Below are 13,225 nucleotides of genomic sequence, written 5' to 3' on the forward strand. Positions count from 1 at the left end.
ATTTTGATCTCTACTCATAGATCAGTGCCTTTCTCAATGATCACTGGAAAGGCTTCATCCTGCAGCAAATGGGAACAAATACAGAGACTCACAGCTAAACATTATGCAGAGTGAGAAACCTTGGAGCTCAGCCTTAAATGGGATGTCTCCATCAAATCTCTCCCCTCAGGGCTCAGGGAGCCCTACAGAAGAGGAGGCAGAAAGAGTTTAGTTGTATCAGGAGGGAGGGAAAGAGGGAGGTAGGGAGGTAGGGAGTAGGGAGGGTGAGAAAGAGAGAGAGAGAGAGAGAGAGAGAGAGAGGACATGAAGTTGGGTCAGTAGGGAGGTGGAGAGGATCTGGGAGGAGTTGGAGGAGAGGAAACCATGATCAAATATATTACATAAACATTTTGATAAAAAATAAAAATAATAAGAATTGAAATCTCCCAAAATAAAACTATCTATAAAATGAAGTTCACTATTTTAAAGCTGTAATTATTATAAAACAATTTCATGTACAGATACTAGGTCTCCCATTTGAACGAACAGTTACTACATGTCTGTGGATGCGATGTACACATCAGCCTACAGACCCAGAGACCCAGACAATGAGTTAGAGATGACTGTTGGTTCTTTGTCCCAAGTATCCTGTCAACTTGACACAAGCCAGGGTCATCTAGCTGGAGAGAACCACAACTGAGAAAATGCCTCTATCAGATTGGCCTGTAGGCAAGTGTGTGTGGAATGTTCTTGATTAATGATTGACTTGGGAGGGTCCAGCCCACAGTGGGCGGGCTTGATTAATGATTGACTTGGTAGGGTCCAGCCAACAGTGGGGGAGGGCCACTTGGACAGGTTGTCCCAGGTACTACAAGAAAGCAAGCCAGTAGGCAGGACTCCTCCATGGCCTCTGCTTCAGTTCCTCAGGTTCCTGCCTTGAGTTCCTGCCCTACACTTCCTGAAGATGGCCTATAAACTGTAAGATGAAATAAACCTTTTTCTCTGCAAGTTGGTTTTGGTCATATTGTTTATCACATTGAAGAAAAGGGCAAATTAGTAAAGTGGTCTTTTAAACTTTAATTTTCCTGTCTTGATGTGGTTATGGATGCATGTGCATGTGTGTGTTTGGGTGGGTGCTCATGCACAGATTTGCAAATGCATAGAGGGACCAGGGTTCAATGTCCCCTGTCTTCTTCAGTTGCTCCCCACTTCATTTCTTGAGACAGGGTCTCTCACTAAGCTCACCACTTAGGCAAGACAGGTTGGCCAGTGAGCTTCATGGATCCTGGGGTGATAGTATTGGCACATGGCATCACCCCTGGTTTTTTATATGAGTGTTAGGGAGCTGAACTCAGGCCCTCATACTTTTGTGATAGTCACCTCCCTAGACCCTTTTGTGTTTTTCTTAAGTGACCACCAGATGCCATAAGAAAAGGTATTATTACTCTCAAGACGACCTACAAAAGAAGAAGAAGAAGAAGAAGAAGAAGAAGAAGAAGAAGAAGAAGAAGAAGAAGAAGAAGAAGAAGAAGACTTGGACAAAGGGCTAGAATGCAGAACAAGGAACTCTTGAAAATCTTGTTCTTTTTTTTGAGACGCGGTCTCACTGTATTGCTCGAGCCAGCCCGGAACTCACTATGTAGACCTGGCTGGTCTCAAGATCTGCCCTCCTCTGCTTCCCACAAGCTGGGCATGAAGGCATAAGCTATCATGACTGGACAGACATTTTTAAAGGCATAGCTAACTGGCTTTGCTGGCTACATACACACATACATACACACACACTGAAATACATGCCCTAATGACACAAAAGAGCTGTTCATTACCGTTAATGATGTTAATGATTAAGGAAATGGAGTGATAATCCATGTATGTCTTTTTTTAATCCATCTCAATGGTAAAATCTAAAGTCTGAGTACATGTGAACACAGACAGGGCCTATGCTTTATCAATAGGAGTGAAAGTTAGCACATAGACTGTGGAGAAATTGTGTATTACAAGACAGAGTATATGCTCAGCCCTTCGCTAACCAGAAACCTTATTTCTCGGCGTGTGCAAGTTAAATTATTATGCACGTGTAACAAAACACAGACACAACCAATGTTCGATAGTAACTGTTTATAAGAATCAAACAACCGAGATCCCTACCAACTGGAGTATATAGATAGAATGGCCTTTAATCCATTTGACAGAGTATTATACAGTAGTCAAAGAAAATGAGCTCTAGGGACACACAGGTTAGAGGAATCGTAGTATAATGCTGCATGGACAAATCAGAACTCCATGATACATACCCTTTCTCTTTCTTTGAAAAGGTAGTCATTACACAAAGTATACCTTTCAAGAATGTCAATAAAATGAGTATATAAAAACCAATAGAGAGCTTTCAGGATCTAGGTTCCTCTTTGCAAAGGGGCAGGAGAGCTCCGCTATGATCGAGGGTTGACTTTTTCTTTGGTCTTGACTGGTGGGAATGAGTCTTGGCTACTTACTCCATTGTCTAAACACACATGGAATAAGTAACCAAATGTCTCCAATAACTGCTAGAGCGGTAGCACACAGGAACTCAGCATTATGACAACGGGGACTTAAAATAAGATGGCATTCTGGGCTTACCTTCGTACAGCTGTGCATACTGGGGAAAACCAGTCACTCTTAGCCAATCGCAAGCTTCCTTGGCTTCAATTTCTAGAGACAAACAGACAAATGTGTTAGACACACTATCCTCCCATGTGGTTTTCCTGTGTTAATAAAATGCATTCTATCAGACCAGTAAAATACAAGTTCTGAAAACAATATATGCCAGTAGGCAGCCAGACCAATGAAAGGAGCTCAACACCAAATGGCTTGCATTTTATATATATTTCAGTCCTTTTTTTTTTTTTTTTTTTTTTTTTTTTTTTTTTTTTTTTTTGGTTTTTCAAGACAGGGTTTCTCTGTGTAGCCCTGGCTGCATATTTCAGTCTTTATTTTATTTTTTTTAAAGAATATTGATGATCTATTTTCTCTTTAAAGAAAACAGAAGGGGCTGGGGCTGTGACTCAGTGGTATAGTCATGCACAAGATCTTGGTTTTGACCCCCATTGCTGCAGAAACCAAAACAAACCAACAAGCCACTACCACCACCACCACCAACAACAAAAAAAAACAAAATAATTCCAAGATGGAGTCCTGGCAGTGAGTGACTTCGTGCTGCTGCTGGACAAAGTGAAGCAAGGCGAGAGTGCAGGAGGGCTTGAATAACTTATCTGAAACCTAGTTGCCCTAACCAGACTTAGTATCTTCTGCTTCAACAAAACACAGCAGATACACGAACTCTACTAGTGGGTAGATACTCTACACTTTAGAGTAGAACGTGCCCAAGCACCGTGAGAGCCCCGGGTGACACCAGGGGACTGGGCATTTTCACAGCCAAAGACTGTGCCTTTTGGAACACAGTATTCACCAGGAGGAGAGAGACTCGGGCTGCCTCAGGAAACCAAGGGCACGGAGTCACTAGTTCCCGGCATCTTGGCAGGCTGAAGGCCTCATAAAGGCCCCAGCTCCCCGTGGTTAAACATCTTGGAGATAGTATTGATAAACAGAGAGGCCAAGAGGCTCTGACAGACTGTGTTAAAACTCACTCAAGCACATATTTACAATCCTGTTAAAACTGACTCACAGAGGAGGGCTGGGACACATTAATTAGTTTCTGTGTTTGCACAGAGAATATTCCTTTCAACTCCTCTTCCCACCTTCTTCAGGCCATGAGAGTGCTTAGTTATTTAAAGCTATTCACTTCTTTATAGACGCCTCAAGCCTGCTAAATCAATCCCAGATTCCCGTCTTCATTTCCTTCCACCGTGCCAGATGTCAGTCTGGTGGGCACTATTATAAATACATCATATCACTTTTGTCTACTAGCTTTAACATTTCCAACCCCTCTTTCTTTTTTTTTTTTTTTTTTTTGGTAACCTTTTCTTTTCCTTTCAGGAAAAGCATCTTTAAAAATCTTTCATCACCATGGCAAATTGCAATATCCTTCCTTGGACACACACGAAGGAGAAAGCAAGCTGTGATTCTCCATGCTAGTTAATACACCAACTGAGATGAGGATGACCCGGGCTGTTATTAAACAGCATGGCAACCATTGCTCTCATGAATCATTCCATCGCGATCGCGGAGATACAAGTAGCATTACTAAACACAAGCTTCGGGACCTGAGGATGAGGAGCCCAGAGGGATGACGTCAGAAGAGAGAGCTTCACTTCGTGCCCAAGGATGTGCACTACCCCAGCCAGGTCTTAAGTGTGTTAAGGGGTCACATGTGGAGGTCAGGGCAATTTGTGAAAGTCCAGTCCCTCCTCCTACCACACAGATCTCAGAGCCAGATCTTAGATCATCAGCCTTGGCGGCACCTTGCCAGACCTCACACTGTATGTTTGTTTGTGTACAGGGAGGTCAGAGGAAGGCATCAGATCACCTGAACCTGGAGTTACAGATGGCTGTGAGCCACCATGTGAGTGCTGATCCTCTAAAAGAGCATCAAGTGCTCTAAACCACTGAGCCATCCTTCCAGCCCCACAAACTCTTGGCCTCTTATAAAGATATTTAAAACACTTCACCATTTCCACATCCTTAGAGACTACTTTCAAAGAACAGACTGTTGGACATCGGGTAATAGTTAAAAAAGCAATGTTTGCTTTCTTATTATTTCACTTAAAAAGTGGCAAGTTAACTAGAAATTCGAAGCATCCGTCCAGTTTTGGGCATGTGCAGACAGGGCAGCCGGAGAGTGCACATCCAAAGGTCCCCATCAGGTGCCAGCTCACTGGATTCTGACACCCTATTCACACCACGTTCTTGATCTTCTCATTAAGGGGCTTCATGTTGAGAGGTGGTGCCGAAGAGGCAGGCTATTTTCTTCCAAACCATCTTTACATCTATAAACGTAATCCTCCTTTTCACATCACAAGAGCTTTTCACAGACATTAATCCATTAAGGTCCCGATTAAGGACGTCTAAGGCTGGCCTGTGTCTCAGTTGTTGTTGGCTGGCCTGTGTCTCTCAGTTATTTTCTATCATTAAGAAAATGTCATGTTCTCATTCAACCTCACTGATGCTACACAGTCACCTTTAGGGTCGCTGGGTTAGAAAAGAAATGGTGCGGGCTGGGGAGCTGGCTCTGTGGGTGTGAACACTCTGCAAGCATGAGGATCTGAGTTCAAAGCCCAGCACTCATGCAAAAACCAGGCAGACAGGTAGACCTGAGGCACTTGAGACTCTCAGGAACTGTCCAAACACCAGTGCATTTCCTTCCTCACACTGGTCCTAACATCTGCTCATACCACCCTCAAGATCAAAGATCTTAAAACGCAGATGGAACTTGTGAAGCACCTCTCCTCAAAAAATGAGCTCTACGTGGCAGGTGAGAGAGGGAACAGGGACTCAGAATGCTAGCATCTTTGGCTAGAGTAGATTTTTTTCTTTGGGGGGGGTGGAATTGTAGCAATGAAAAAAAGTTTAAGATATTGAAAATGAGCCCGGGAGATAGCTGGGTGGGTTAATGGTGTTCTTGTACAAATCTGATCAGAGCGGTTCAATCCTGGAGCTTATGGGGGAAGAGACCTGGTGCCGGAAAGCTGTTCTTTGACCTCGGCATACATACCACGGCATGTACATAGGAGTGCACGCCTGCACGCCAGTACACATGCTCACTAAAACTCAGAGACCACCGGAAGCCTGTGAGCCAGGACCTTAACATCCCCGCCCTGCTCATGGTGAACACTTCCACCTGGCTCAAGGGTACACACCCTGAGTGCAGGTGCGTGGTGGTTTGTGAGCCTCGAGGATGATGGGTTTAAAACAGAAAGGCCTCCAGAGACTTGAAAGTACAATGGCAACACAGTGAGGCTTGCAGACAAGGGCTCTGCTCTAAGCAATCAACAGACAAACATGCTAAGGAGGAAACAGGAAATTTTTCTTGGAAGCAGCTTAGTCGTTGGTCAGTCACAGCTCTGCCCATAAGATGAATGAGCGCTGAGACCCTTTGTGCATGGCTGGGAAGCCCCTTTCTTCTTCCCTCTACACCTTAACCTTAAGTCTGCGGACGTTCCCTTAGCCAGCCATCCTGCCGCTGAGCTCTGCTGTTCTGAGCAGATCGAGCCACAGCCCAGCAGTCTAAACTGCAGTACTTTCCCAGTGGGAACATGTGAATTTCTTTCCTTCTTTCCTAATATGCCTGCTCATCATATTTCTTCCTTCAAAGAAATGCCAAGGGATCAAAGAATGCTACCAAAAAAAAAAAAAAAAAAAAAAGGCAAGCACTTTCTCCAATTCCTTGCAAGCCCTGACGTAAGACAGATGTGTGGGCAAAGGTTCCTGTATACAGAGAGCTATGGGCAGACCGGGTGGGGGCGGGGCTTTCAATCCAAACCAAGACTCATTCCTGCCCCTGGCTGACAGATTCCTTCCAACGGAAAGAAGAAAGGCTCAGCTTATCGGTCTCTCCACTAGGTCCCGGAGGTCATCGATGCAACACAATGGCTTCGGTAACAGCTCACCTTCACTCCGTGGGTGCGGCTCCTGGGTGTGTCATCTGGAGAAGCAGCCAGGTCCACCAAGGAGTACAGCAAGGGACTTAAACATCAGGGACCAGAGTGATTTTAACCCAGTAACACTGCCTTTAAAGGCTTTCTTCAAATGCCAAAGACCACGCACTCCACAGCATCTTCTTTTTAAGTCCTCTAAGCAATGTATGTGTAGGCAGGCCTGACTCCCCTGGGTCTCCCCACAGTTCGGTCACTCTCTAGTCATCAGTGTATACTAGGGCCCAGTAATCTTCTTTTGTCCTTGACTCTTCCTTTGGATCTAATAGTTTTTGGATAAACTTCTCTCCATCCTTACCCTCAGAACCTAGTTCTATGGGAACTTAGACTGGTTTTCCCACACGTGTACCACTTTGCTTAGAACTCAATGGCTTCCCATCATCTTTGAGTGACAATCCAAGCCCCTCAGCCAAGTCCTTGGGCTCTCCTAACTTGGCCTCTTTGCTCTCCTTTTCAACTATTGAGAGGCCTCCAAATGGGAGTGCTCTCTGTTCCCAGGATACCCTGGCTATCCAGGGCTGGCTTTCTCTCTAGACTTCAATAAATGTCCCCCTTCACTCAAGTACACCTCGAAATACTCCCTTTTGCACACTAGAACCACATGCCGATTTGTCGTAAAAATGCAAAGAAAAAAACAAAAGTCCATTAAAATTTCCATTTCTTCAAAGGCAGACTAAGAACTCTCACTTGACAACCACAGGAATAAATGTTAAACACACACAACCGCCAAAGGCTGGCTATCAGGAGTTATCTATGTAAGACGAATTCCAACTAGGGCCAAGTCACATAGAATACTTAGCTGATATTTATTAAACTCCAATGTTATCTAATCACAGGAAAGATGCTGAGAGCATCTAAGCTGCATTCCTACCCTCAGGTGCCTAAAAGAAAATTCCAAACATCTATGGCACATATTCTGGGAGCTTCTGGGAGACAGGGTAATCACTCAGTCTGGGCTTTGGGGAGACCCAAATCCACTGTGGGGCACTAAGTAAAGCAAGCCAGCCTGCATTTTCTCCTTTGTGTGGTCTTTACTTTCTGAACTAGGTGAGCAGCCGGCTATCTTCAGGGATGGTCAGAGCCCCAAGTTCCTGCCACGCAGGAAGCCAGGTGGAAAGGCTTGCCACACCCACCCCCGATACAGGGGCCTGAGGACCCTCTGCTCTTGTCTTAGGAATTATTTGGTTCCTCAAGTGCTCTTCTAGGGCCTGGGAGTTTGTTAAGCCCAAGTGATTTGTTAAGTCAGCACCTGTGAGACCCCCCTTCTCAGTGGGAAGTCCTATAGGGAGATATAAGGCCAGGCTGCTGACCACACCCCCAACTATGCCCACTCCGCCACCCCCAACTGATCCAGCCTCCCTGGCTTCTTCCTACCCCACTCTCTTTAGTCTTCCTTTTTCTTTAACGTGTACCGTGAATGTGCTGGGCGCCCTCTCTGTAAGTTCCAAGAATAAGTCTGTCCACTTTGTTCACGGATATCCCCCAAATGCCACCCTATTTTGTGACAGTGTGGTTCCCTCAGTCAAGAAATAACTGCGTAGATAAGCCATGGGTTTAATTTTCATGCCAGTAATCGTAATTCTGATTCACAACTACAGCAAGAAATACACTTTCCAGCTTAACTGTTATACACAGGCATGGTTACAACAGTGAGTGCAGATGGAGTTATGTACGTACATATAAACCTCAAGTTTCATACGACAGTTCCAGGCTCTCTAAGCAGCTGCCTCTGCCCTGGTATTTCCTTTCTGCCTACCATCCCTTCTCTAGGACATCTTCCCTAGCCAATAACATCCAGAATCCTCACTCCTCTGCGTACCATTTCAGGAACATTTCCCAACATTGTGTACATCTGTTGATGCTTCTGTTGCCAAAAAGGTAGAAACCGCTTTTTAAGGAGGCAATACTTTGATTTGTTTTATGAAAGGTTATGTTCATGATTCAGAGAACATAATACCCTGAACACTTGCTTATGCATGGACCCATAGACCCCCCCAAACCAACTTTAATTTTCACAGAAAACCCTCCAGTCTATAAAAAAAAACCTCTTAGAATTATATATATTTGCTTTATATATCATATATGAATACTATATTATATATAAATATAATATATAAATACTATATTATACATAAATATAAATATGTATATATGCATGTATGCTTTAAAGCTTCACTTCTCCCATGACATTCTGACTCCGGGGGAGGCAGGGAACAGGGTGCTGACATATACATGGGACCTTTTCCTGTTATAAGGGAGTGGTCCAGAGTTTGGACAATCTGCTCAAATTCAAAGGCGCCAGATGGTGTCCTCCACCCAAGAGCTCTTAAATCACTCATGAGGCTCTCAGTAATATTAAGAAGAAAAAAAAAAAGGAAGCTTGGGGCGTTTTCTATCTAGCCCCTCGATCTGTTGAAGATTGGAGACAGAGATGCTGCTCTCTAGGAAAGGAAATTCCTAGAAATAATCTAAGGAGGGGGATAAAGAAGCCACTTTCCCCCCTGTGACGTGATGACAACTTAATAAAGGGTTTTACTCCGAAAGGAGGAAACCTCCATGGAGACACCCCACAAGCCTACACCAGGGACCGAGCACTTGAGCTGACACTTCAACGATGCAGAAATCACATCAAGTGAAATTTCCTCTGGGGATCCTTTAGCCCAAGCATTTGCAAAGTATTGCTTTTAACCACTCAAACCAGGCAAGGGAGTGGTTCACGTCACTGTCATTCTGTGTAGATGTGAGGTCCTGAGCGACAGGCCCATCAGGAACTCCACACTAATGTCCTTCATTCCCAGGAATAGAAGGTATCTCCCAGCTAATCAAAAATGGGCATTCGAGCTCCAGGCTGAAGAGGTCAAACTGAGAGGGGCCTGAGCTACTGAGGAGACAGATGCAGTGACATCGCCTCTCTCTAGTTCAGGGCAGGCTAGAGTGGGATAAAAATAGACCTTTGCTGCAGCACCCCTCCGCCCCCACCCGCCCCGCAGTCCCCATCCTGCTTTTATGTCCCATGATGAAAATAGGACTGTAAAACCCATTACTTTGAATAGCAATTAAGAAAAAAAAAAATACCAGTAGAACAGTGCCCCTTCTCCACCCATCAATCAATATACATACGCTAATGCCTTTCTAGGTCTCTATATCAAACACTTAAAGACTTCCAATTACACACTAAGGAAAATGGCTTGGATTAGGTTTTAGGGTGCTAACTACAGACGTTAAGACAGTTTGAAAAAAACGAAGTGTCATAGCTGTAAGGTGCCTTATTTTCCAAAGCCTCAGTTTTGTAAAAGGTCACCCACGTCTTCAGGTCACTCCATCAGTTTCCCTTTGCCACTCCCGAAGGCCACATACCTGACTACAGTCCTAGAGCCTGTTCCATCTCTGTGCCGTACATCCATCAAACATTTCTCTCTGTAAATTAGCAAAGCTTAGGATTCTACAAAAGGCCAGCTCCTAGATCCAGCCTTTTACCCCAGGGTCCTCCAGGAGGAATAGAACAGAGAAAATAAGACACTGAAAATCAGGATGCTACCTGAGCCTAAAATTAGAGATAAAGAGGATGGTGAGGAATTCCAACCGAAACACAACAGCAGCAGCCACAAAAGCCAAACCAGTCTCACTTCTATTTAAGCCTTTTTTGATAGAGAAAGGAAGGGAGGGAGGGAGGAAGGAAGGAAAAGAAGAAGGAAGGAAGGAAGAGGGAAGGAAGGAGGGAGGGAGAAGAAAGTGAAGAAAAGAATGAAATACTATGCTATGCTTTAACAAAAACCAATGAAGACACAATGTGGCCAATGCTGGCTAAAGGTGTTAATTTTGCCACCTCCTTTGGTCTAACCTCAAGCAGGGAGGCTTTTTAGGCTGACCCTGGTGTTTTGTTGGGTTGGGTTTTTGGTGGTCTGATGGTTTAAGTTACACGTGTGTGGTAAGAGCAGTCAATCCTCTCACCCAATCAGATCTGTACTAAACAAAAGATAAATATAACAAAGTATATAAATTAATATTTATAAATATATAAAATGTAAATATATAATCTATATCTCAAAATATAAAAAGCATATTTCCATCTTCCAGATGGATTAAGAAATCATTTTCTTTAAAAGTGCTTAGGACCCCAGCACTGAAGCACACACAATTTAATAGTTAAATGTTAACTCATGTCCATCCCTATAAACACACTAAGGTCCCTATTTGGGGGCCTTCCCAGTCTGTTTACACACACCAGCAGGAAGGGGTCCACAATGCTATCCCATTGACTATGACCTTGGACACTGAATTTCTGTCCCAGCTGCCCCTCAACAGGGGATGGGCTTTTCAAGGGTGTCTTTGCAAAGTTCTGGGAATTTCCCTTGGGGTGACTTTGACAGATGCACAAGCATCACACAAAATCCCCTTTCCATAGCATTATAGCTTGGTTTGAAACGGGGAATTCAGTGGACACTGGCTGCCCTGTGAGGCCTCCGTGTAATCCAGACTGGAGAAAATATTCTGCATTTGTCACCTGAGTGTGACAAACTATGGCTGTAAGGACAGAGCCATACCTGGGTCACGGGCCATTTCACTCCAAAGTCTTTTTGCTCACTGGCTTCCTAAGTATGGGGAGCCTGGGAGTGCCTCAACCTCAGGGTGTGGGAGCCTTTTGTCCCTCAGACATCCTTTGGAGACTCCTCCAGGAGAAGGAAGGCGCCTCTGGGACAAGAATCAGGAAGTGACTTCCAGTACGCTCCACTCTGCAGGACACTTAGAGGCTGGGTGGGTAAGAGATCAAAATGTGGGTGGGAGGTGTCACAGACAACTGAGGGCCCAGCATAACAGAGCTCAGGGTTCTATTAGCTTTTGATTTCTTCCTCTACTAGGGGAGAAGCTGACTTGAAAAGGACATCGAGTAGAGAGAGGCAGGCATGGGGGAAAGAGTGCTCAGTATCATAAAAACCTAAATCTACTAACAGAACAAAATGGGGGTGAGAGGTAGGGTGGGGCTGACGAAGAGAAACCTTTTCATTGTGTTGGCTTATCATACAATGTTTACCTGCAGCACCCAAAAGCCTTTCCTCCCAGCAGGCAGAAATTTTGAAGATGCCAGTCAACTGTTTTCACTGATATCTAGCGCGCACGAACACACACACACACACACACACACACACACACACACACACACACATACACATTGCTCAGTCCAGTGGAGGTTAGACTTTCTGGATGTGGTATCCTGGGACTCTCTCTCTCTCTCTCAGATGTTAAGGACAGATGTTCTTGTCTCTGTCTGCTAGGCTACAATCACATTACACAGATACCCCCCCAGAAAACAGTAGACTTTGCAAGGTTCTGTCCGAACATTCTAGAAAAGCGTGACTCTTGACTGTGAGGCTCTATAACCTGCAGAGTTGTCTTCCTGTCTGCCACTACTTAGGATAGCAAGAAAGAAAGACCTAGTACAGGAAAAAGTCTAGGCAGAGTCATGCGATTAACTGTCCCCGGGAGGTCTCTCCACCCTTATCATGGCTCATCATAATCCTCAACAATAACAGTGGGGCCACCTAAGAGAGAAGTGTTGACAGACAGGGTAGGCTGACAGACAGACCTCCCCAGCTGAAAATCTTACCCTTTCCACATCAACTGGGTGTCCCACTGGAGCATCCCCCACCCCTCCCCCCACCCCTGCCTCAATGCCAACGGAAAGAAAATGAAATTACAACATGAAGAAGCTCCCAAAATAAACCATTTGTAAGTCCCCAGTAACTTCTATGATGTTACAATGGTCCTACTGCATTGTTTCTATTGTGGCTCTTTGTCTAATCTATGAATTTTATCATAGGCATGTATTCATGAAGGAAAAGTCAGGCCAAACCAAACAAATCCAGGGTACATATAAGGATGGGCACTGTGTATGGTTTCAGGAACTCTCTGGGAGCTTGAAACTTATTCCCCGAGGATAAAAGAGGACCAGTGTAATTTGAGACTGAAAAAAAAAAAACACCCACTAACTACTGATTGCACACTTTCAAAGCAGTAACATGTACCTATAAAACAAATTGTAACCGTCCTGAGTGGTCTCCCTTCAAAGCCTACTTAACTCTGCATTCCTCCACTGGAAATGGCCAGAGTCAGGAATAGAGACAGCTGTGAAAGATCTGTTCCGAAGCCCGATTTCCTTCTCATTCCACAGCCCTGTGGAAGAACATGGGCTCTCGCTTTTCAGGCTAGGGCTGACATTAACTCTTTATAAACTGGGCGTTGTAACTTGACCTTGAGCATACAGGAGGGAACTTTTTACAGATGGGTCAGGACAGAAACGAGCACATTAAGACTCAGAGGGACGGCTATGCTTAGAGACTAGAATCACTCTCCGCCGTCGGGCTCTAGCGCACGTCACTGTATCACTGGCCTGTAGAATTATTAAAAATGACAGGGCACCTCTGCCCTTTTCTCCTGCTTTGTCTGGCGTGCCTGGAGTCCCGGTACCTGGGCAAGGCTGTGTTCTGATGCTCTCTGTACAGCCTGGAGACATCAGGTCTGCACTGGTTTGCTAATATCCAGGGAGGAAGCGGAAACATCTGAAGTTATTTTTACTTTTGCAGGTCCTCTGGCTGCACAGGGTGGATCAAGGATTGTCTGGAGCCCTTTAGGACTTTTTTTCTTTCTTTTTTTTTTTTTTT

The 13,225-nt window shown here is 44.7% G+C and overlaps 1 protein-coding gene across 6 annotated transcripts in view; it reads right to left on the bottom strand.

Annotated features, from left to right (window-relative positions):
• Dlc1 (DLC1 Rho GTPase activating protein) overlaps positions 1–13,225 on the bottom strand; it is a 377,111-nt gene that overhangs the window by 30,059 nt on the left and 333,827 nt on the right. For all 6 annotated transcript variants that reach the window (XM_031339550.1, XM_031339549.1, XM_031339553.1 and 3 more), the window contains one exon: positions 2,596–2,667. In XM_031339550.1, the coding sequence (XP_031195410.1) occupies positions 2,596–2,667 (72 nt within the window). The remainder of the gene's footprint in view (positions 1–2,595; positions 2,668–13,225) is intronic.

This window comes from Mastomys coucha, unplaced genomic scaffold, assembly GCF_008632895.1.
Source record: "Mastomys coucha isolate ucsf_1 unplaced genomic scaffold, UCSF_Mcou_1 pScaffold22, whole genome shotgun sequence".
NCBI lineage: Eukaryota > Metazoa > Chordata > Mammalia > Rodentia > Muridae > Mastomys > Mastomys coucha.